We start from the raw sequence: 26,149 nt of genomic DNA, 5'->3' as shown, positions 1-26,149 counted from the left end.
GCTGTAAAGGTGCTTCAGCTAAGTACTGAGTAAAGAGTTTGAATACTTATGCAATGCACTTATTTCAATTATTATTATTTTTTTATATATAAATTTATAAAGTTGTGACAGTTCTGTTTTTGCTTTGCATTATGGTGTATGGAGTACAGATTGATGTGGAAACAAAGTAACATAAAGGCTGCAACATAACAAAATGTGAAAAAATGAAGGGGTTTGAATACTTCCGTAAGGCACTGTATATATGTATGTACCTGAAGTATACTTGCAATAGTTCCACTTTAGCACAGTACTTCAGTATATCTTTAGTTGGACCTCAGCACTACTTCTGCACATTTAAAGTGCATTAAGTACAAATTTAGTTGTTCCAATTTAGCAGACTTTAAGTAGACCAGTTTAGTATAGTAAAAGTATAATTGCACCGTATTTTTAAGTATATTAATAAATATGTAAATGTATTTGTAGTATACTTAGCATGAAATAAATGTATTTCAAATACATGTAAGTATATTTATTTTTCACTAGGGATAAAATAAAATATAAATATTTTATAGAAAAACTCCATAAATTAAATCATAAATGTTGCCAAGGTAACTATTTGGAATAAAGAAGTTTTGGTTTAAGTACTAAAATGAGCCAAAAAAGACAAAAAAAAAAATCTTAAACCTGAATAAAAACGTTTTAAAAACTAATAAAAAAAAATGTCAAAAGCACAACAGAATTACAATGTCAAATAGAACTAAAGATTTAAATAGTTATAAAAAATAATAATTAAAGATTTAAGGAGGATAACAGAATTACAAACAAAATAAAATTCAGTCCCACATACACATAATCACCATCTTCTCTCACAAAGCAACTAGACGACCATAACACTTATTTTTGTGAAGCGTCCACTGTCATGTTTCAGCCTGCTGCTTGTCTGAGTCACACACAGTGCGCGGTAAGGCTGTTTTCACACTCGATTGGACTGCTTGGTCCAAACCTAAGAGCAATTCCACCCCCTCACCCAGCTAGCCTCTTTTCAGATTGTACTTTTGGGTCTGAACCGCAGAACCAACCGAACACAAAGAACTCACCTCTGATGGAGGGCTTCAGATTTCCCATTCGAGCATCAGTAAGAGGGTTTCCAGCTGGAAAACATGGATCAACTACTTGTTCTGCTTTTGATGACCGTACCTGGTGCTACTGATGTTGTTGTTGGGAATCTCTGAACTGTCTGTCTGTAAACACTGAGACAGTTCAGAGCAGATCAGAGACGTCTGCTGTCTGAAGGACGGGGAGAGAGATACTGTGAACACAGAGAGCACTGGTGTGAAAAGTAGAGAGATGAGGAGAGGAGAAGAGGTGACAGGAGCTGTGATGATGAAGGGAGGTTAGTGTAAGAGAGAAGAGGTAAAGAGAGGGGCGATGCCGTGTTTAACTCTGACAGATCTGCCGAGGTGTGTTTATTGCATGTGTGAGAGCATGTGTCTGATGCTCTACATCTCCTGTTGACACGCATTCCAGTGCAGCCAAAATAATTATCACATGTACACACACACACACACATTTACTCAGCTACTAAAATGGGAACTTCTTCTGTAGACTTTTATTGTTTTTAAATGAAGCTAATTCTAAATTTGTAAAAAGAATTCTGAAAAAATGTATCATGGTTCTCATAAAATATTAAACAGTTTTAAAAATTGTATCTCTTGAGCTGAATATCAATATATTAGACTGATTTCTGAAGGATCATGTAACACTAAAGACAGGAGTAGCGACTGCTGAAAATTCGGTTTTGCCATCACATAAATAAACTGTATTTTAAAATATATTTTAAAATTAATTATTTTATTAATTAAATACTTTTTTTAATGTAATAATATTGTACAATGTTACTGTTTTTGACTATTTTTGATTAAACAAATGCTGCCTGGGTTTTTCTTACCAACCTCAAATGTTTGAACAGTAATGTACACACATTGACAACTGGGCAAATGATGGAAACAGTTGAGTTCAAAGCTGATCAGCATGGACCACCAAGTGCTGGTTAAGTGTTGGCTACAAGTGCAATATTGTGATATCCATGTCTAAAAGCCCCCAGGATAATCACACCTTTTCTGAACATTAAATAAAAGTACGAGCTTCACACGCTTATCTAATTATTTATTTTTACACTTGACTTCTATCAGTATCCTCCAGAGGGAAAGCCATACTGTCAAAGTCACTCTGTCATTTTCACATGGCCTACTTTCCCTACTATACACACTCGGCACAGGCTCTGGGCTGCTGTTGCATACGTCCTTTGGGTTACTTTGCCACTAGGGCTGAAACAAATCCACCCATGTAATGACAAAGGTCATTCAAATCCATCGGAGCTCTAATAGCAGGTCTGAATCACTCAAGCTTTAGCTCTCCTGAGATTCAGCTTATGACCACATCCTCTGATGACATCCAAGAAACCTGTCACTACACGCAAAGGTGCACTATGACCTGATTATGCATTAAAATACACAAAAAGGCATTAATGTAGAGATTTTTCATTTTTGACACTTTTTAGTAAATGAGGCAGTAAATGCATGAATTAAACAAAGCTTATTAAGGTCATGTTTCACCCCAATTTTAAAGGGAACAAAATATAAGAAATTACATTTTGTTAAAAGAAAATGAATAACATTTTCATGACAACTAAGCACTTTTCCCATTCAGTTCAATTTCTATTATATCAAAGCTCACTCTTTCTCTCTCCAAATAAATTAATTTTTTTTTTTTTTTTACTGCCTGCCTTTAAATAGTATACAAATATATTGCATTATGGTAATTTTACTGAATTTTATTTTTTTAGTACAATAAAGACAATCTTTATTTGGAATAATGACGATTTAAAGGGGGAAATTTGGGGGAATCTGAACTGTTCTGAAAATAATAAATCAATACATTTAAAATAGTTCTTATTTTTTATTAATTTTTTAACTAAAACAAGTAAGTTTAAATAAATGAAGAAAAAAAAAAAACTTAAAATTTGAGGTGAAAAATGATCTGGACATTTTTTTTTTTTATCAAGACAAAATGCAGGATACTGTAAATTAAACTTGCATTTCCCACATGACCATGTCTGCTGTATTTGCACTAAACAAGAGGCAATGGCTCTGACTAATAATGCATTTTTAATGCACATGTAGTGCTAAACATGCTGCTTGAGGTAATGGAGCTCAGAGCACTAGCTAGGTAAGGATATGAATCACTTGTTCACATTTATTAAATACTAGTAAAGGCACATAATTCACAGCTGCAGGGCTTTAACGCAGTAGTAAAGTACAGGTCTAATGCAGTGGCTCAGCTTTATTATGCACCACAGCAGGGATCTGATGAACCTTTCCAGGCCAATCACGGGGTGCAGTGATGTACAGGGTAGCACGGGGCTTTGGGGCAGACCGTGACCTTGACAGCATCTCTTCGGAGAACATGGCTCCATTGCTCTGAACTCCATTAGCTCAAGCAGCATGCTTAGCACTACATGTGTGTTTTTCCCTCATACTGAGGTGTTAAGTAAATTCTCTCCATCCTGCAGTTCCCAATGTACACCTCAACCATCCCCCCGACTGTCTTCTCTTCCTCTCTTTTTCCTGTCTGGCCTTGTGTTCTTGCACCAGGAGGTCACGGCACCAAGTTCACGGCAAAAGTGTCAAGACTGACACTTCATATCCCTGATCACACACAAACCAGACGTGAAACACCTATACACACTCAGGTAGTCAGGAAGCAGTTACATCTTCAGGTTATGATATTTTCTGTATGAACAGACTAACATCTAAATGTAAATGGGAAACTTACACTTCACAAACTAGGCCTACATGTGCCAAGATGGGTTAAGATTAGCAGCAGGAGTAATTGTGCATTTAGACACTGATTAACTTTTACAAGAGGTCAAACAGGTACATAGAAAAAAAGAGAGAGACGACTACACCTAATACACGGCCACCTCCTAAAAGAAACTTTCTGCAAATACATAAAATCACATATAACCATTTCTCCTCATGTTCAGGCAATCTGAAATCACTTTGAGGTGACGAAGGTTGTTCTTTGTGGCTGAACATTTTACTTTCAAGAGCAACTCTAACCAGTCGGAGAGAGCTGTCTTGATTAACTGACCTCGTTTTTCTCTTTTATCTCTTTTTCCATCTCCCGTCCTCCATCATCATCATCATCATCATCATAATCATCATCTCTATGCATTCTTGTCAGAGTCCTGCTGATAAAGGGGTTGAGGGGGTCTTTCTCAGCTGATGGCCCTCAGAAAGTGCTGTGCCTACGCCTGGCCTAAAGTTTTATATTTATGCCGTTTGCAGACTCATTTATCCAAAGCAGCTTTCATTGCATTCAAGTTATACATTTCATGGCTTAATGAGCTACATCATAGTGTAGTTTAAAATCATGGAGATGCTGTTGCAAGACACAATACAGTATTCTAAACTCTCAAAAAATGTAACTTATTTTTAATTAATGTATATATTTTAAAACTCTATAATCATGTATTTTATTTCTCCTCCAGTTCCTTTAAATTTAATGGTATGCAGAACAGAACAGGATTTAATAAACAATTACAGTGGCATTTATTATAAATACCAAGCCTAAACTAATTTATTTAAAGTGAAACTAAACATACCAATGTGTGGGAAAAGCACTATACAAATAAACTTGGGCTCATGTAAAATAGAGTACAGAAAGAAAAAAATACAAAAATTGCACTTTTTTTATTTTTTTTTTGTTATTCTAATTATTGCATACTTCATCTATTATAGTTCGGTGAACAATTACAATAGTGCCTTGCAATTCCAAACCTGCATGACCTTCTTTCTTCTGCAGAACACAAAAGATGATATTTTGAAAAATGTCTATATAATGAAAGTCAACTGGGCCAGAACATTCTTCAACATAATTCTTTTTGTGTTCCACAGAAGACAGTAAGTCCTGCACTTTTGGAACAACACAATGGTAAATGATACGTAAATGATGACATTTTTCATTTTTGGGATGACATTTTTCAACTATCCCTTTAAGGACTACTGCATTATTCTACTACAAAAAACAGGGTATGTCAAATCCTGTTTCAAACCAATGTATTTCTGATAGGAATTCATTGATCCTCTGTGAACACCTTCACTTGTCATGGCTGAAGGAGCAAGAAAAGGTGGATGCTGGGATAGAAGTCACTATGAGACACAGTTGAGTTTGTGATTCATTGGCTCATTTTCTTTTGCATCTGTGGGTGTGTCCCCAAATCTGTATACAGCATAAACGTGACCCTGTCTGTGAAATCCAGGCTAAAGTCTCAAAATCAAATCAAAGTTTGATTTCAACCATTAATTTCACTATGATTTCAATCTTTGACATGGCCTTAGTCAGTATTAAAGATATCAAGGTTACATTTTCACATTATGTTCTAATGAAGGATGATTTTATGTAAAATAGTAAATCACAAAAAAGTGACTTAAGCTGGGTTTTCAAAAGCAGAGTCACATATATTTATTAAAAGTATCTGAAAAGAAAACTGCATGCATGTTTTTCAAAAGCAGCTTTCTGTATTGAAGATTTCAGACTGCCTTCAATACAGAATGATTACAGCTATACTTCTACCATAGAAGATTAGAGAGAGGAGGAAGGGAAAAAACACTCTCCGCTTTCTCATCATTATCTAAATGCAGAGCTCTTTGGGTTGCTAATGTCACCCACAGACAGAGAAGCTGCTGGAGAATGCAGCGAGGAACCACTGACTTTAAAGTCCCGGAGAAGCTTGCTCTGACCTCCCTGCAGCTCATTCAAAAATGTTAATTCTTCATTTATTCAGGCTCAATTGCGTCGTTAAATAATAATAATAATAATAAATTTGTTCACTGATAAAACCACCGAATTGAGTCTGAGAGTCAAGAACTTAAGATTTGGATCAGCCTGATATTTATAAATGAATCCTCCAGAATGGTTTTGTGAAGCAAACTAAATAACACGTTGAAAAGATCTGACTTAAAGCAACAAATGTTCATAAACCCAACATACATCACTACTTTTCTCATGAACGTGCCAAGGACAGCTTTGTCAGATGTATTTTCAGTCAATAATAAAGCCTCTCTCCCCATTCACTGTAACTGCATGGAAAAATAAAGACTAGCAGTCTCCAGAATACCTCTTTTGTATTTCATGGAAGAGAATAACGATATGATAACGATATGTATGTGAGTAAGTGATAATGATTTAATTAGCTGAAGTTATTTATTTAGAATAAATTATTTCCTTTAACCATCTAAAAACACATTCACACCACTCTGTATCTTCAGAGCTCTTTCCTTCGCTCTTTTCCTCCTTATCTCATCTTTATCTGTCTATAAATTCTTCTCTTTGTCCAGATCCTTCTCTTTCCTATAAAGGAGCAGAGAGGCCACTCGATCACAATTGATACCTTTATCTCTTCTCGCCTCATTCTAGCAATTCCACAGCGCTCAAAAAACCGTGTGTGTAAAAGAACATGGTTCATCTACTTGCTTGCGCGCGCACACACACACACACACACACACACACACACACACACACACACACACACACACACTCTCTCTCTCTCTCTCTCTCTCTCTCTCAACACCACCGCCATAAACTTATCAGTATTTTTGCCTTATTTTCATCCTTATCTCTATTAAAATATATTTTCTATATAAAATATGTTATTATTTTTCATTTTAAATTTTCTTTCAAAAAATTGGGAATAAAATTTTTTTCAGAAGGAATGCATTAAATTTGATCAAAAGTGACAGTAAAGACATTAATATTGTTACAACAGATTTCTTTTTCTGTTCTATTCATCAAAGGATCATGAAGAAAGTGACATGGTTTCCACAAAAATATTTAGCAGCTCAACTGTTTTTAACATTGATTATAAAAAGAAATGTTTCTTGAGCTCCAAATCATCATTTTATAAGGATTTCTGAAGGATCATGTGCCACTGAAGACTGAAGTAATGAGGCAGAAAATTCAGCTTTGCCATTACAGGAATAAATTACTCTTTAAAATATATTCAAATAGAAAAAAGTTATTTTAAATTGCAATAATATTTCACAATATTACTGTTTTACAGTATTATCAATAAAATAAACACAGCCTTGGTGAGCATAAGACAACTTTCAAAAAATACTGACCCCAAACCTTTAAACAGTTCTGTATAAAGCTTTTACAGTATTATCAATAAAATAAACACAGCGTGACTAACCAGAATAATCAAGGTTTTTTCGTATATTTTTTTTATTGCTACGTGGCAAACAAGTTACCAGTAGGTTCAGTAGATTCTCAGAAAACAAATGAGACCCAGCATTCATGATATGCACGCTCTTAAGGCTGTGCAATTGGGCAATTAGTTGAATTAGTTGAAAGGGGTGTGTTCAAAAAAATAGCAGTGTGGCATTCAATCACTGAGGTCATCAATTTTGTGAAGAAACAGGTGTGAATCAGGTGGCCCCTATTTAAGGATGAAGCCAACACTTGTTGAACATGCATTTTGAAAGCTGAGGAAAATGGGTCGTTCAAGACATTGTTCAGAAGAACAGCGTACTTTGATTAAAAAGGTGATTAGAGAGGGGAAAACCTATAAAGAGGTGCAAAAAATGATAGGCTGTTCAGCTAAAATGATCTCCAATGCCTTAAAATGGAGAGCAAAACCAGAGAGACGTGGAAGAAAACGGAAGACAACAATCAAAATGGATAGAAGAATAACCAGAATGGCAAAGGCTCAGCCAATGATCACCTCCAGGATGATCAAAGACAGTCTGGAGTTACCTGTAAGTACTGTGACAGTTAGAAGACGTCTGTGTGAAGCTAATCTATTTTCAAGAATCCCCCCGCAAAGTCCCTCTGTTAAAAAAAAGGCATGTGCAGAAGAGGTTACAATTTGCCAAAGAACACATCAACTGGCCTAAAGAGAAATGGATGGAACATTTTGTGGACTGATGAGAGTAAAATTGTTCTTTTTGGGTCCAAGGGCCACAGGCAGTTTGTGAGAGACGACCCCCAAACTCTGAATTCAAGCCACAGTACACAGTGAAGACAGTGAAGCATGGAGGTGCAAGCATCATGATATGAGCATGTTTCTCCTACTATGGTGTTGGGCCCTATTTATCGCATACCAGGGATCATGGATCAGTTTGCATATGTTAAAATACTTGAAGAGGTCATGTTGCCCTATGCTGAAGAGGACATGCCCTTGAAATGGTTGTTTCAACAAGACAATGACCCAAACACACACTAGTAAACGGGCAAAGTCTTGGTTCCAAACCAACAAAATTAATGTTATGGAGTGGCCAGCCCAATCTCCAGACCTTAATCCCAATTGAGAACTTGTGGGGTGATATCAAAAATGCTGTTTCTGAAGCAAAACCAAGAAATGTGAATGAATTGTGGAATGTTGTTTAAAGAATCATGGAGGGGAATAACAGCTGAGAGGTGCCACAAGTTGGTTGACTCCATGCCACACAGATGTCAAGCAGTTTTAAAAAACTGTGGTCATACAACTAAATTTTAGTTTAGTGATTCACAGGATTGCTAAATCCCAGAAAAAAAAAATGTTTGTACAAAATAGTTTTGAGTTTGTACAGTCAAAGGTAGACACTGCTATTTTTTTGAACACACCCCTTTCAACTAATTGCCCAATTGCACAGCCTTAAGAGCGTGCATATCATGAATGCTGGGTCTTGTTTGTTTTCTGAGAATCTACTGAACCTACTGGTAACTTGTTTGCCACGTAGCAATAAAAAATATACTAAAAACCTTGATTATTCTGGTTAGTCACATTGTACTGCTATTATTTTGAACAATACTGTGTATTTGTAGATTTTTTTATAATATAACTTTTTTCTTTTTAATGTTTGTCACTGAATCTTTCTTATTGCTATTTATATATATAAAACACCTCACTAAACTATAACAAGATTTAGGTTTTTATAAATGACAAGTATTCCTTTTATTTATGAATTTTCCTTGCATTTAGTGGTGAAGGAAAAATGCATAACGATGTTTAGATTTGATTACTGGAAAACAAGAGAAAAATACTGATTAAGGAAATGACTTCTTGTGCTGAAAACATGCACACATGCATTTCATTTGAGACTCTAGAGTAATCAGAGGGTTCAAACTCTCTATTAAGACGCAGATGAGCATACAGTGTCTCTTACCGTCCTCTTCCTTGTGTGTGTTTTGCGGGCTGTGCATCCTATCTGTGCTGGAGGTGTGGTTCAGGTCAGGCAGTGCAGCGTGACGTTCAGCTGATATCCATGTGGGGTCACTCATATCAAACTCCTCACTACTCACTGAACAGTCATCCTGAGGAGAGAGAGCCAGAGAGATGTCAGTCCGACAGCTGAGGCAGGATTGCTCATATCAGTGCCACCTCTGTGTGTGTGCACAAAACTAGAATAGATGAGAAAGTCAGATTGGGCCGTGATGTTGGCAGGCAAACAGGCCCATGAGGAGGGCTGTCAGAGAGAGCAGTCACCCCCTGCTGAGTGACAGCATCACTCATTCACACACACACAGGCACAGCAGCCCACCGAGACCACCAAAATTACAACTGGGCCCCAAAGCACAGTGCAGAAGTGTTGAAAAAGAAAGTATAGTATACAACTTCAGTATATCTATTCTACTGAAGGTATAAACATGATCAAAATGTTTATTACTGAAAAATTCACATTCCGACTGCCCTTCAATTAAAGCATTAGGGCTTTTTGCCTTTGTGACTGCTATGAAAATCAATCATTGAACATGAATTATTTTGTAATTAAAGAAATATGTATCAGTTAATATTTTTTCGCATGTGTGAATAATGGTTTGCACTGCTGTATATAAGGTTACATAAATACATGATTTACCTGCTGATAAACATGTATTGAAATGTCTAATGCAAATGAAATCTGTGATAATTTTTCCAAGGTATGCATCTCAAATGAAATGAAATTCTATAAGCAGAAGTTGAACTACAGTCATGAACAGTATTCACAGTATTCCTATCATAGACATGAATTAAAAGTAAAAAGCAAGGTTATGAAAGGTTGTTCAAATTAAGAAAATTTTTGGGGTCTATAAAAAAATAACTTTTATTCAGCAAGGCTGCATTGAATGCATCAAAAATGACAGTAAAGACATTTTACATTGTTGGACAAAAATCTATTTTAAATAAATGATGGAATCCCAATTCATCAAAAAAAAAAAAAAAAAAAATCCTGAAAAATGTATGTTTCAACAAAACTATTAATCAGTGCAGCTGATTTTAACATTGATAATAATAGGAAATTTTTTTTTTTGAGAAGCAAATCAACATATTAATGATTTCTGAAAGATTAATGTGACACTGAAGACTGGAGTAATGATGCTGAAAATTCGGCTTTGCCTTCACAGAAACACATTCAAATGTATTCAAATAGAGAACACTTATTTTTTAAATGTAAAAATATCCCACAAGATTCTGATCAAATAAATGCAGCCTTGGTTAATATAAGAGACTTTCAAACCTATAAAAATATATATATAAAATCATAATTTATTTTCTCCCCATTCAATTTATCAATTTCTGAAAATCAACAATTTGTTCCGTCTACACAAGCAATTCGTTCTGTTTCATAACAAGTCTCTTCAAATGAATGATTGTTTTCCTGAATAAATCCATTTTCTCCATTCAATAAATGAAACTCACAGCAGTCAGTGGTGAGGATGCCTGAATATGTGAATCAAATAAATCACAGCATTCTGTTTTTCGCCACATTTGACAGCATCATTTCCTCAAGTTTGGATGACACTTCAAGTACATTTGTAATGTTAATGGAATGGATAATTTATAGAAAAACAGTCAAAAGAATCCTTCAGAGAGAACAAGGCTAAACATGTCCTATTCAGAATTTCATTTCCAAAAAGGAAAAGAAAAAGAAATGACCTTAAATGACACAAATGTATTATTGTAAAAGTAATGACTATGTAATGATGGCTATTAAACTTAATTAGTTCCCTTGACTTATTAAATTGCTCCTCAATTTCAGACACTTGTTCAGTTTGATAGCATCATCCCGAGCCCTTCCACTTCTATAAGGAAGGCATTAATCCCATTTTAAATCATATAAAAAAATATATACAAATGTGTGTGTCTATAAAATATCTAGAGATCTAGAGGTTTTGTTTTGTGTTTTTAGTGTGTGGAACATGTGTTCATTATCAACATGAGCATCTCAAACTGGCTCGATTGGCTGTACATGCTGTGCTGGGTTAGTAAAGCAATGAAATACCTGTGCATAATGTGCTGGACAGAAGAGGATGATTTATTAGACAGGCGAAAGTAGAAGCCGCCCCAGGGACAGCGGGTGAGGACCCATCTGCTCATGCCTGTTGTTGAAGGGAAACCCTGCCACCCTGCCGCATGGCACGACCTCTGTTTAAACAGACGCGTTCCCCCCCAGAGCTGCCAATCACACAATACCTCCCACCACCAGCCCAGCGCCAGCTCTGATTGGTTAAGGGGCTTTGTATGTAAATTTGACAGTGCATTATTGATGGGACAAAGTCTTCCACCCTGCTGCTCTCTTAAAGGAGTTTTAGCAGTTCTTCTGTGCCAGTTTAATGTGCAAAGGTGAGTTTGGGACCAGACTGTCTGGTATAGTAGTTTTGGGGTAAAAAGTTTGAAGTCAACGGAATTTTATTAACAGAACTTATTACATTTAGTACATTTATTCAGCGATTTGATTCAAGTGACTGTAAAAACAATAATTGTGTTAAAAAGGATTTCAATTTCAAATAAATGCTTTTTTTTACTTTCTATTCAAAAAAGAATCCTGAAAAAAAGAATTATAATGGTTTTCAAATGAGCATATTAGAATGATTTCTGAAGGATCATGTGATTACTGAAGTAATGGCTAATAAAAAAATCAGTAATAAATTAAATTTCAATAGCTATTTAAACAGAAAACAGTTTTTTAACAGTTTTTTAATTATAACAATTTCACAATTTTACTGTATTTACTGTATTTTTTTCATCAAATTAATTCAGGCTTTTGCTGTGCAAAAGTGACATCTTTCTTACAAGTATACAATTATACAAGTGACATCTTTCGTACAATTATAGCAATGTATATTAAAGCTTTTAAATTTTTTCTTTCAAAAAAATACATTTTTATTATATATATATGTGTGTGTGTGTGTGTGTGTGTGTGTGTATATATATATATGTGTATATATATATATATATATATTATCTTTTTTTTTTGTTATTATTATCTTTAAAAAATATAATTTTGCAACAAGTTATAGCCATAGCTTCATGAATTCATAAATTGCACATTTGAAAAATCGTAACATGAGATGCAAAATTTTACTGATTGTCATTTTCAATGCATTTTTATTGCTGCTTTCAAGACTTTCACAAGTTATCGATCTATATGCTTTTGTTATATGTTGATATGATGTTTATTATTTTACTGATTGTCCATTTGAAACTTTTAAAGGCATAAAAAAGGATGTGCAAGATCAACAAATGATTTTCAATGTCAGAGCAGCACTGGCCCAAAAGGGCAAGTGATCGTTCTTTTTCAAGTGGTTGTTAGTGTTGTTGACTTGCCTGAAACTCTCTCACACTGACTCTGGGCCAACAGGTCATCCTTACTGTGTCGAGCCCTACACTGACTTTAATAATCAACCTTTGAATAATACATCCTACAAATACAGCAATCGGATACATGTTTGTTCATAAATAAGCCCCCAGAGATCAAGAACGATGCCCAGGGGTCAGCAGAAGTCAGCAGGGTCAGCTGATAGGAATAGAGAGCAGAGGGAGGGCTCAAATACACCCTTTAAAGGTCACAAGGAAACGCACTGTAGCTCAAACCATCAGGTAGACAACAAAGAGGATCGCACTTAAAGCGGCCACACACCCGTCCCACCCCCAAACCTCCTGCGTAATGTATTCTGCCGCATTTTCATTCCCATGCTGAAGTCACAGAACTGACAATCCAGCACCTCCTTAATCATCTTCCAATAGGACATCAAACAGGAGCCTCTATTAATCTGACATTTAACTCCTTTTCAATTATAATCTTATAAAATCGCATTTAACCACTTCAAGCCTGCGATCAGCGCCGCACAGCTAATCCAATTTAGGACAATGCAGGTCATCAGCTGCCGAATCTCGCCGACTCCATCTCGCAGCACCCCTACGGCTCAATTCTGATGGTCTTTAATTCGTTTTTATTGTTTATTAATGATCACGCTTACAGTCTCCTCTCATCTGCATGCAGGTGACATTCCACTCTCTCTCTCTCTCTCTCTTTCTGACAAATTGCTGCCTGTGCAGATAAAGAGAGCAGGGACAGCCTGGCATTTTCCCCCTTCACGAAACATCCTGGCTCCTCCGTGTCTTTAATGAGAATAACAGATAAAAACGAGTCCAATCACCTGGTTTCTTTCATTTTCGGAGGGTCTGAGTGGCTCTGTGGGCTGTGCATGTGTGTTTCAGGGTTTCTTTTGTCTGAGAGCTGTGTGTGCTTTCACAAAACACAAAGAGCAGACGTCCTTGGAAGAGAGGTCTCTTCTCAGCCAGGGCTGGGCGTTACCTTTTTTTGATTAACTTTGCTTTAATAATAATATGCTTTTGGGTGAGTGAGAATGAAAGGAGCCTTTTATCGCTTTAACTGATTTATGTTCGCAAGACTTGAACCTCCGAGCCAGGAGTGCGGACATTTGTAGAGTGACTTTATTAGTGAGGTTAGCCTGTTAGCCGCCCTGCTGTATATGAGCTGTAAATTGTCTAATTTAAGACGTGAAGGGCGAAAAGTCTTTAAAAAAATCATTAACTTCAGGAGCAAGTCTATTTTTAATGGCATGCCGAGGAAAATCAGACTACCTGGGCATTCGTCTGCGTTCAGGTCTGAAGTTCACAGAACAGTCTTGGAAGAAAAAAACAGATAGCATATTAATATATGGGTTCTTCACGTACATACACATGCGCACAAGCCTAATGTACCTTCAGTGATTGATGCCCACCTTCAGAGGCACACCGTGCTGTTTTGTCAAACACAGAGGCACAAATAAATGAATACAAATGAATGTCTTTCTCTGAGACAGTTTAAAGCATACATGAGAACGCTGGGGCAACATTTACTTTCCTGAGCTTGTAAAAAGGCTTCTGTAAGGCTTCTGAGATTGGCCCCCTCTGCCTGCACTGTTTTTTAGTACTAGGGCTAATTTAAAGCTAATCCAGTTAGCAAGCCAACCCTTCCTGTCCGAGTCTTCAACCTTTCCTTCTCATAGCGGCAAGCTGTCTGCTGGTGTCCTTGTAAGAAGCTCAATGCTTTGGAAATGTAACCCTTGGGTTTATGTTGGCAGGTCCAAAACAATTAACCAGCTTTTGCATTGTAGAAACAGTAAAAAAAAAAAAAAAAAAAAAAAATCAATGAAACTCTCGCAAAATGCCTTTAATGTTAATATAACTGCGTTTGGATGTTTCACAGTGCTTTTTGTTTCACAGTGCACAGTACACTGAATCATTCACCAAAGGGAAAAAGTGAACGTAGCATCAACAAAAAAGTGAGACGGTCCTGGTTTTTCTTGAGCATAAATGATTGATTATGTGACTATGTGATTGTTTCGCATGAACGGCTGGAATTAGTGATAGTTTTTTGTGTCTCGTCTTATTCTATCATCAATTAGTTCCCCTTTTTTTTCCATCTTCCATCTCCTTCTACCCATATTTAGCAAGGCAAGGACAGTGACATGGCTCCAAATGCAAAGAGGAATAAATTTAAAGACTTAAAAATAAATAAATAAAAGGAGGAATGCAAAGCATATATATATATATATACTTATATATATATATATATATATAAAATAAATAAATAAAAGGAGGAATGCAAAGCAACTGATCAAGAACTGCAATACTAAAACTGATTTAGAGAGAGAGAGAGAAAAAGTAGATTTATGTAGACACATTTTTAGTCTGGAGAAAAATGTACATTGGCACTTAAAAAAAAAACACATTTTTCATTCTGGATTTATGTGCGTTCTAAAATAATAATAATATTAATAATAATAATTAAATGACAACTTGTCTAAAAAACAGACTACTGTAGTCCAGACACAATTTTCTTGTCTTACAATAATAACAATAATAATAACTCAGTTTCACTTTTACTTTTTCTCCTTTTTAATTTTTTTATACAAATCTCTGACCTGAAAGATTCAGTTGTGCATGCTACTTCAGTTTTACTTCTTTGCAATGTTTTATCAAAAAGAATGACAAAAACCACTTTCCACCATCAAATGACTATAAATTTGACTCCCATCTGACATGTTTTCTAATTGAATATCATTTTTTACTCTGAAATATATCATATTACCGCAGCAAAATATTTTTCAAATGCTATTTCACATTATGGTACCAACAGAAAGCATTCTCTCAAATCAGCACATTCAGAGTTGAGAAGCCAAATTCTCACACACCCACCACACACAAGGTCAGAGGAACTATCTGGGCCCTCGGAGGAACACTGCCAGCTGTCCGTCACATCAAAGCCTTTATTTCTCACGTCTAACAGATGTCTGAGCACGTTACATGAGCTTTCCGTCTTTGACTGCATGCCTTCTCTCCGTCCGCTGGAATCAATAGCTTCCTAAGGAAGCACACTGTATCATTTCAACACAGAAAGGTGAGTGTATTGATAAGAATGCCGTCACTCTACTAAGTCATGCAAGCCTGCACGCTTATACAGAGATCCATTTGCCCTCAAACACACACAAAAACACACATTGTGAGGTCCAATGAGGATTACAATCTTGTAGACCGTGAGCTTCCACAGTAGAATATTGATTGAGCAGGAAAACCGTCCATGAAAAGGGAAAATACCAGCACTGACACACAAGGTATACATACAGAATCGTGCAAAAACACACTTTGTGAGTGCTCATCCAAAGCACGCTATAAAGGAAATGCTAGATTTTTAAAAAAGTGTGTGCGCGCGGAGGTGATCAAATCACTGGAAGGACAAACAGACAGTTTCATATCAGTGTCTGTTTGTGATATTACACCCCAAAGTCAGCCACAGGCTAAAAAAACATAAAGCATTCTGTTACATGAAGACGGGCTATGATCAATGATTCTGACTGGACCTTCATTGATCCAGAGGCGAGGGGAGGGGAGCTATTTCTGCCTGCCGATGCCCCCTTTCCCTCTCTGAAGAGCAGCGAAGCCAAATCTGCATGCTCGGTTCCCACCCCTGCCCATTATTCTACACACGGCCCCAAACAAAAGCCAAAATGAGGAAAGACACAAGACCATCTCTCTGAGGCATCACTCATCTATCAGTCTGCACAAGCGTTAAAGGTGAAGTGTGTCATTTCTTCGATGTTCAAATCATGTCGTTTGGTAAAATCACTGCCTTTGTTCTGTGGAACACAAAAAGAATATCTGGGCACTGCTTTCAATACAATGAAAGTGAATGAGGGCTGGGACTGTCAAGCTTAAAAAAAGACACAGGGATACCTCATGACTTGGACACTGTCACATTTCTTTAATCAAATAAATTATATTTAATTATTTTAAACAAATATTTATATTTTCTTTGTAATTTAATTTGCAATCAATTAAAATGATTACTCATTTTTCTGTAAATAAAATCAATCAATATATTTTCACATTTAATGTCCAAATTAGTGTCGTGTACATCAATATAGTATATTTTACGTATTTGTTTAATGCCTTCTTATTAACTAGTACTATGAATAAAAGCAAGCATCACAGATACCAATACTGACACTGATGCTTCTGTTAAATGGATTTTTTTTTTCTACAAACATGACAACCATGACATCAAGTCAACCTGAAATAGCTAATATACCTTAATAAAAGTTTCTTATAAAGGATAACAACTAAAAATTCTAAGAAAAAAAAAAATCTTTATGTTATACCACAACATAAAAGGAACTTTCATCTAAAGGTCCACTTTATCTCCACATAAAACCTTTCAACTGCAAAAGTCTGTTAAAAATCACGTTTCTTTACAAATCAATACAACTGACCGGACTTGAATCTCCATGCGCTGCAAAGTATTATGGCATCATGAAAGGAATATAACGTTTTTCACCATAAGTACCAGACTGCAAGCTGATGTGTGTATAAAAAGTGAACCTGGTTTCTAGATGAAGGCCACTTTTTTGAGGACAACACACAAGCTTTTGTGTTTGTAACAGTAGAAATACAGTATTGCTGTTCCTGCGGTGACCAGCATGAATATAATGGCACCTGCATTCACAATGACCACTTGAAGCTGCTCATCAAATCTGTATCCTGTGGTTGCTCAGTCAACTGTAAGCCTTTAAGTTTGCATACAACTGCACAAAAATCTATTTTCTCTCCTAGAAATGTTCAGATTATAGCTTTAGCTGCTCTGAAATTGGACTTTGTGAGAATAAGCAGATTGCTCTATGGTTAATAACACACTATACATGAAATTTACCATGCAGAATCTGCTCAAAAGTTTAGGGGCCATTACAAAAGAATAGTATTAATCAAATAGAGAACTTTTGTAACATTCTAAATGACTATACTGTCACTTTTAATCAATCTAATGCATCTTCACTAAATAAAAGTTAATAAAAAAAAAAAAAAAATCATACTGACCCCAGGCAATTGATTCAGTAGTGTTTAATCTTGCCAAAAAAGAAAAAAAAAGAAAATCAGAAAATGTACAATCCACAAGCTACTTGTGATTCATTACCTACAGTATGAACTATTCGGTGTGTTGCCTGAATGACTAGTCAGCTAAATGGCCTTAGTGAACTCTTGTAAAATTAGACTAGTACTGGGTTCACCCAACCTCGATTAGATGTCTTAGGGGAGCTTTACATTAGATACGCTCACGTATTCCAAACAGATGGAGCTCAATAGAATGTAACAAAATGCAGGAGTCTCGTCTCTTAAGTTTTCTGATTTCTGTCTCAATAGCATAGCATGCTAATTAAAGCCATTCAAATATATATATATATTTTTTTTTAATCTATGACATGACATGCAAATGCCTCACTGGCAGGATAAATTAGCCATAGTTCACTACTTCTGGAGGCAAAAACCTGAAAACCAAATGCCCAGAGTGGTCCATTGTATCTATAATAAACCGCAGCTTTAAATCAATAGCTTATGGGGGTTACTATACCTGCACTGCTTCCTGAATCAAACACGTGATCTCTTCCCCGTCTCTGCAGGAGGCATGATTGCTCCCTGCAGCATTGCTAAATGAAACACATGAGACATTTTTGTTTATATTTCTTCACAATGCTAAATCATTTTTTGGGGGGTAAAAAAAAATATAGATCTCAGCTTTTGTGCAGATTGACTGATATTCTACTAGAGCAATTCCTGGGCAGATTTTGAGCCCTTCTCTGATATGTCAGTCAGACAAAGTGTGGTTTTTAAAACAGAACATTAGTAGAGCCATTAAAGAGCACCTGTTATGCAAAATCCACTTTTACATGGTGTTTAGACATAAATGTGTGTTGGCAGTGTATGAACACAACCACCGTACAATGATAAAAATCCACCCACTCCTCATTTTTTAATTCCCTTTAAACCAAGTCACTCTCACTAGGCCTGCCGTTTTGATACTCATGCAGTGTGATGTCACATTGTATAGGGCGGGCCCACGGGGGCTGATTGACAACTCTGCATTGCTATAGTTTCCGCCCTCAGCAGTTGTTCACTGTCCTCCCATTTTCTCAGCGCTCAAGCAGCTGTAACATCAACAATGTCTCGCAAACAATCCTGATGCTCTGTGTTTGTAAGACTGAACATAAGAGTCTTCATTTTCTTCCAACATAATAGCTGCTGAGGACGCTGTGGATTACTTTCATTTTTCAAGGTAATGCACCTCAAAATCTACCTAAATACGTGTATCACTCCAGACTCATTTGTGAATGTCATGTCGTTATAGTGCTTAGCGTATTTGTATTTTTGTGTGTACATTAAGTATTTTTTAACTGATCAGCGGCAAGCTTGTCAGATTAGTTGGTAGCGCGAGATTCATTCGGTAGCGCTGCCGTGCGGCTCGGTCCACTGATCCGCGCCAATATAAGGTCAGCGCGGCGCAATTAACAACGCGCTGTTTCGTTCCACTTTCAGTGCATTTGGCTTCCCATATATACAGCTAAACACAGTTTCTCTCGCTCTCAGTCATGTTGCTTCTACCAGCTTTTTATTGCTGTAGATATGCACCAGTGTTGCAACATTGGAAATGTCCAAGAATCGTACCAGAAGCTCAAAATTATTGTATTTGGAAGAAAATTATCGTATATGAGTCAAACATACAGAATACAGCTATTTATCTTAATCAACAACTTTTTGACACAAACTGCAAATTACCACAATAGATAAATAACTAGCCATACCTAACAGTGTCTACAATTGACGCGAGTGGCACGCCAAATTCTGTATAACTCATTATAATCAGCGACTCTGTCTGCACTGGATGCGTAGCGGCGCAACATGACACAATACATCACTGAAAGTAAACTGATGCCTCGTTCTATTTATGACATATTAAAATTATTTTAACACTCGTTTTGTCATGTCCAGTGTAGACAGACTTTAGCTGTTGTGGCGCGGCAGTGTCACAGGAAGCCTGCGTGTTGCCAGATGCTGAGGGGGTTCTTGCTGTCATGGACCGCAACATAGTGCTCGTTGGCTTTAAAGCAGGGCACCCTCCTGCATTCTTAACATGCTCTGAGGTGCACACGAGTGCATTTAGAGTGTCTGTAATGAGCCGATTTCATGTATGAGTACAGAAGCCCTTTGACTACAACTACCATCATTTGAATTGTCATAAAATTCAGATATTATCGTACATTATGGGATTTTTTTCATTATTTATCAATGCAATGCAGAGAGATGTATATGCAACGTCCTCTTCTGGAGGTGGGGCGGGAATATGCAGCTCATTTGCATTTAAAGCGATACACTCCAAAAAAGCTATTTTTTTAGACACACCCCAAAAATGACATTTTCCAGCTGTTATAATAAATGATCTGTGGGATATTTTGGCCTGAAAATTCAAAGACACATTATGGGGACACCCAAAACCAATATTACACCTTGTAAAAAGTGGCATAATAGGTGCCCTTTAAATAAACATTCTGGCATTTTATCTATTCCATGAAGTCTCATGTTCCTGTGAAGCATAAGCCTTTGATACTTACTCCTGCTGAGATAAAACAAAAACATACTCTTTTCTATTTTTCCTTTGACATACTAGTGTTTCACTCTGTGAGACATGCAGCCCTGCTGGAAATTTAAAGGGAGTCATTTCTTGACACATGTTGACAATAAAGGTTTTATCATCTGTTATGGGTGAAAAATATCTGTCAAGGACCAGCACACAGAATCACAGGCCTGTTCGGGTGAAGTGTAATAAAAACAAACTCACACAGATGCCCTGATGTCCTGTCGCACTGTTAAACTGACCATCAGGACTGTAAAGAAATGGTGGAGTATATATAAACCAGATTACGCTGCAAAAAAATGCCACTCGAAGTACGCTGATATCTGAGATGACCTCACTTCCTGTAAGATACACCGTGAACTGAGCAATGGCTTTATCCAGGTCAGCAGAGACGACTGACATAGCTGTGCAGTTTGTGACCTCTGCAACCGATCTCAGCCCTCTCTTTCTGCATGCACTGGCCAATTGATGTCTTCCAATGCGGCTTCTGCAGCCGACTGCTATTGTCTCTAAACGACCTCTGCTACTGATCCCGTCATCTCTGTCTGCAGTGTCCTATCCATTTCTGGAAGCTTGAACAAAAGGGGCATGATCAATTTAGTCTGTCAGATACACAAGGCTCAGCACGTGTAGTTTATTTGTGGGTAAAGACTGCAACAGGAAGACCAACTCATTCAGATTAAGCATTAGTGGAAGAACTGAAAGAAAAGAAAAAGGAACAATGATCAAGATTTCCCATTTCACATGATGATTTGTAGGGAGCAAGTAGCAACCCAACAGAATTCAAGAGCAGATGACAAACAAAGCCTCATGAGGTCAAACCCAGCATTCAACAGACACATGGATTACTGTAGGTCCCACTACTGCTATTCTCCTCTAATCCAGTCAGTCACAAATCTATCTCCACGATTAACCCCTTTCCCTGCTCCACAAACGATCCCACAAATAAAGGACAAATTAAAATCCCAGAAACCTTGCTGAAAAGATCAGCATTGCTGGTCTTAAATGGGAATCACAAGGAATTTTACCATTTTGATTACGATTCTAACACCACTAAACGATTCCATTAATATTTATTAGTACTAAATAAAAAACATAAAAATACTAAAAAATACTAAATAAAAAACGTTTAAAGTACCACTGATCACAACCATACACTCTTATTAAACTTCTCCTGTATGTGTATCTTTAACTACACATTGTTATACGAGTCATTAATTCAGTTTTGTTATATTTAACTAAAAGTATTAAAAGTATTTTGGTTAACTGAGCTAAAATAAAATATAAATTTAAGATAAAAATGCTAACTAAAAACTTCAACAAAAATTTTAAACATTGCCTTGCCAATGAAAATAATAAGAGCTATAAAGTACTAAAACCGAAATAAAATAAATTAAAGTTAAATATATATTTTTTTAACTAACAAAAATGACAAAAGCACATAAAAGTATTAAATCAAAACATAAAAATATAAGCGCTATAATAGTATACACATAATACTAATATAACACTGCATTAATTTAAAGAACTCTCACAAATTTCAAATAGCTACCACATAACATTAAGCTAGATATGATTAAGAATAATGACTTTGTTTCAGTGAGTGAGTCAAATGTTAATCTGGTAACTGTTCAGACTGATTCACCAAGTGATTAAGCGGTTTTAGACTGATGAGTTAGTCTGTGATTCATCTCTGAATCACTTTGACCAATTCATTAAAAACTGGACTACGCTGGTCACATCATATATACTTTTTGCTGCATGCACACTGCGCAAACGCTGCAAACTTTTTTTATTGTAGTATTTTCATTATAGAGAAATTGCATTCTCATCACATTCTATTCAGACTGCAAGCTTAAATCTCAACTAAAGCATCATTTCTAGAGCTGTGGTGCTGTAGATTCAGTAGTGCAGGAAACACTGTCAGAGTAAATGTGCCAGATTGGGGAAATCTCAGCGAAATTTCACTTACAAAAAAAGTCCATTGTCTATTGTCAATACGGTAGGAACACATGAAGCACAGCTCAACCAGAAGTCACTTTTTAACCAAGCCACTTTCTGTTGGTCAAAACAGCAAATTTAACCAACTTGAATCCATTGTGAAATCTATGAGGGGAAATTTTTAACCTTCATGTCAAATGACTGGATTTTCGAATGTGAAATTTTGCAGAGCACAGGTAAATATTACCTGATCCATCTACATGAGAGGTAGAATGCACATGTCAATCAGCCAAATCCGAAAGCATTATTTTCAGCAGGGAAGTCACCCTTTTAGGCTTCAGGTAAGTAACGGTAAAACACAGACAGCTCTGCAGGGAGGCCTGACGTTCTGCTGGATGAGTCTTGCGTACAGTGAAGCACCAGAAAAGAGGACACTGGGGAGCCTGTATGTCACATCCTAGATTCCCCGCCTCAGGTCTAAGCACATGTGAGCCATGAAAAGACAGGAAATCACACGGAGGGGGACCCATCATCAGGAGAGCATCTCATTGGTTAGCATGATGCTCACATGGGCTGTAAAAGAACAACAACATTCCAAACAAACACATACTGCGCTTGGGCACTTGGATGTAATAGCAATAGATTGCTCAGTGGCACACATGCACAGAGATGCTCAGAAATAATTAAGCTCAAACCAGCTGCGGCTACTTGGGCTATCGTAATGCTAAGACAAATTAAAAACAGCCTAAAGAAAATATGAAAATACTTTTAATTTGACACGTAACGTGTCAACGTGCAACCCATTTTATTCCTGAAATATGAGATATTTGTGAATCTATGATGAATAGAAAGTTCAAAAGAATAGCATTTGTTTGAAATAAAAATCATTTGTAACATTATAAACATATTTACTGTCACTTTTAAACAACTTAATGCATCCTTTCTGAAAAAAAAAAAGGTTAATTTAAAAATAAATAAATAAATACTGACTCCAAACGTTTGAACAGCAGTGTATTTCAGACATGGGCTTGGTGACATGGTGGTTTAGCAATTACAAAGACAAACATTTGCTTATAATAGTGTCAATTTTAATATCATGTTGACTTTAAGATACGGCACGTCCCATCTGCAGTGATGTGAGAACAAGTGACCGTACAGACCCATGGGACACTGAAACAGTGGTGCTGAGAAAGAGACACATCTCAAGGCTCCAGATGGGAATTTTGATGCGTCTTGTAATGGCTGGAGAAGAGCAGAGGATGGTACAGACCCTCTCAGATAATGAAGGAGCAAAAGAGACAGTCATAGGAATACCACAGGGACAATACAAAGAACAATAGATTCAGAGAACCAGAGCCGAGAAAACACAGAGGGGGAGAGAAACAGGGAGCACAAGTGGAAGGGAGTGAAAAAAAGGAATGGGAGAGGATAAGTTCGACTATTTAAATGGCTAGTGCATGAGGGGGAGGGAGTGAAGGAGCGAGGGAGATCCTCGGCCAGAACAGCTTGGCTTTAGGGAGGGATTATAGCTCATGGAGCTTCCCTTCTGCTGGACAGGCTGACGTGGGGGTCAGAAAAAGTGATTTTATTTTGGTAGGCTTTATCCTTGTGAAGCTCTGGCAGAAGGCAGAGGATGATAAAGGAGGTTTTAAAGCCTTTAACCCTTCGCCATTCATCCCTGCATTTAATTTGCATAGCCATTAAACTTAAAACCAGAAAGAGATGTTTAAATAGCCCTGTGAAATGTGCGACTCGGTATATATAGAAAAAATGGGGTAGTGTGTCATTCCTAAAAATGGAGTGATATGGAAAAAGAAGCAGAGCAAAGGGTGACAGGATTAGGATTAGAAAATGTTAAAAAAATGGAGGAATAAATATGAATTTTGGCATTTGACTCAGTGTCACATTACTTCGGTTCTTAGACGCCCACATCAGTCAACAAAACCACCTGCCGGAGGCACAGAAGAGCAGAAGAGATAGAAACAACACTGGAATAACTGCTGAGCTCTCTATTAATTGCACAAAACATAATTCACACAAAATTACAGCCAAGGCTGAACAAGCCGAACTTTCTTCCTTGCAATAATCTTTTTTTCTGTCTATGTGCGCATGTGCTTGTGATATTTTTTTTTTCTGTCTATGTGCGCATATGCTCACTGGAAGCTAAGTGTCATCGGCAGTGGGCCAAGAACAAGTGGCAGTGCAAACAATCAAAACCCTAGCACTACAAAAGCAAAGGCAGCAATCTCTGAAACGTATTTGTCTTAATGATACAAAAAGCACTTTGTGAGATTTGTAAGTTAGTAAGCTGTTCTCTGATTTCAGGCCTTCATGCAGCGTACAGTAACGATAGCCTGCAGAACCAGCTTTGCCAGATCTGGATAAAAAAAACACACCAAAAAGTTTCAAGGCACATGCTGGACACATTTTTAAAAATATAATTATTGATTAAATAAAAATAATTTAATTATTTAAAAATATCTAGCTATGACAGTATATACTGTATAACCACATATTGCAAAAAAAATAGATTATTTTATCCATAGGCCTATATCATTAATAGAAATGTTGAAAAGGAAAATTCTAACCCTTCCAAATTAAAAAACAAAACTTGACTATCCTTGATGTACTTCAGTCATGCATTTCTCCATATAATCTACTGAAATCCATCAACGGATTCCTTAAGTTAAATGCCCAAACCCTTTCATCTAACTTATATAGAGACTCTGATGCCCTGCATCACCCACTGTCATACTACATCATCAATTCATAACTCTATAATTTATATTTTCATATAGCTAGAATAATGTCGTGATCTAGCTCAAGCTCAAACACAGATTGAGGACCACACTGAATAATAAAGTGACTCGAAACCTCAAAATATAGGTAGCCTATCGTACACACCTAGGCTACACGTTTCTATTGTTTATTACTGTTGTTATATGCATGTATAATTAATTTTTTTCTTTATACAGATCTTACATGCATGATATACATGCTATTAACAAGCAGAGGACCTTAAACAAACCCATTTGACAGTCCTGCACATATTTCTGCTATGTTGTGTTTATACTCACGGTGCTAAATAAAATGAACAAACAAACTAAACAAAGTAGCTAATAACACACTACTGTCAGCACGCGTGCATTATCAATAATACATCAAGCGTGTAAAGCGCATATTTATCAGCATATGACAGCCACGACTAAAATACTTCAGAAAGAAATGCTGAGTGATGATAACAATCCAAATGAACGCTATCCTGTTGCCAAGGTTTGCTACGCACTAAATACGTTAAAATAACACGACTTTCCGTCATCAATACAGCCTCCCGTTCAACTTGACCGGCAAACGCGTCGCGTGTTTGTACAGATTAAACGCCACGGTAAACAACGGCAGTGTCTTTTTAACTGTTCAACTTTAAATGTACACATGCCATAACTCCTAACTGGAATACTAAATAAACATAACGACCTTCCCATTCGCTCTATGCAGCACTAATTATAAAACGCAGTTTTCTGCTGAGGGGAAATCTATAATAACCTGCTATTTAAGATAATGAATTCATGCCAGCCTAATTGAATCCTTACCTTCACTGGTGGACGCAATTTGTTTTTAATATTCTTCTGAGATCCCCCTCGATGCAGAGCCCCTCTCCTCTCCACTCTCTATCCGTTTAATATTGCAACAATATTGCTGCGGCCGCGAGAGCCTTCCGCGCGACTCTCTCCAGCCCTGAAGACGGAGGCGGGGCCGGGGCGCTGACGTCACGCCCCTGCTATAAGTACTGTACAGTGAGGTACAGAATCACCAAAACCACTTTAGAGCACTTCTCGTCCCCTCCCCTCTCTCTTTCTGCCTCCATCTTCCTCTACTGTAAATGCAACATTTGTTCTAGAAATCCATATTCATATAAAACAAACTGTTTGCTAAAGCAAGACCACATTGCCTTTTTA

The 26,149-nt window shown here is 36.8% G+C and overlaps 1 protein-coding gene across 2 annotated transcripts in view; it reads right to left on the bottom strand.

Annotated features, from left to right (window-relative positions):
• LOC109048654 (nucleolar protein 4-like) overlaps positions 1–26,149 on the bottom strand; it is a 104,154-nt gene that overhangs the window by 48,257 nt on the left and 29,748 nt on the right. For both annotated transcript variants that reach the window (XM_042751163.1, XM_042751164.1), the window contains exon 5: positions 9,189–9,336. In XM_042751163.1, the coding sequence (XP_042607097.1) occupies positions 9,189–9,336 (148 nt within the window). The remainder of the gene's footprint in view (positions 1–9,188; positions 9,337–26,149) is intronic.

The sequence above is a fragment of the Cyprinus carpio genome, chromosome B23 (genome assembly GCF_018340385.1).
Source record: "Cyprinus carpio isolate SPL01 chromosome B23, ASM1834038v1, whole genome shotgun sequence".
Taxonomy (NCBI): Eukaryota; Metazoa; Chordata; class Actinopteri; order Cypriniformes; family Cyprinidae; genus Cyprinus; species Cyprinus carpio.
The sequence above is the reverse complement of the archived record's forward strand: the minus strand, read 5'-3'. Positions and strand labels throughout refer to the sequence as shown.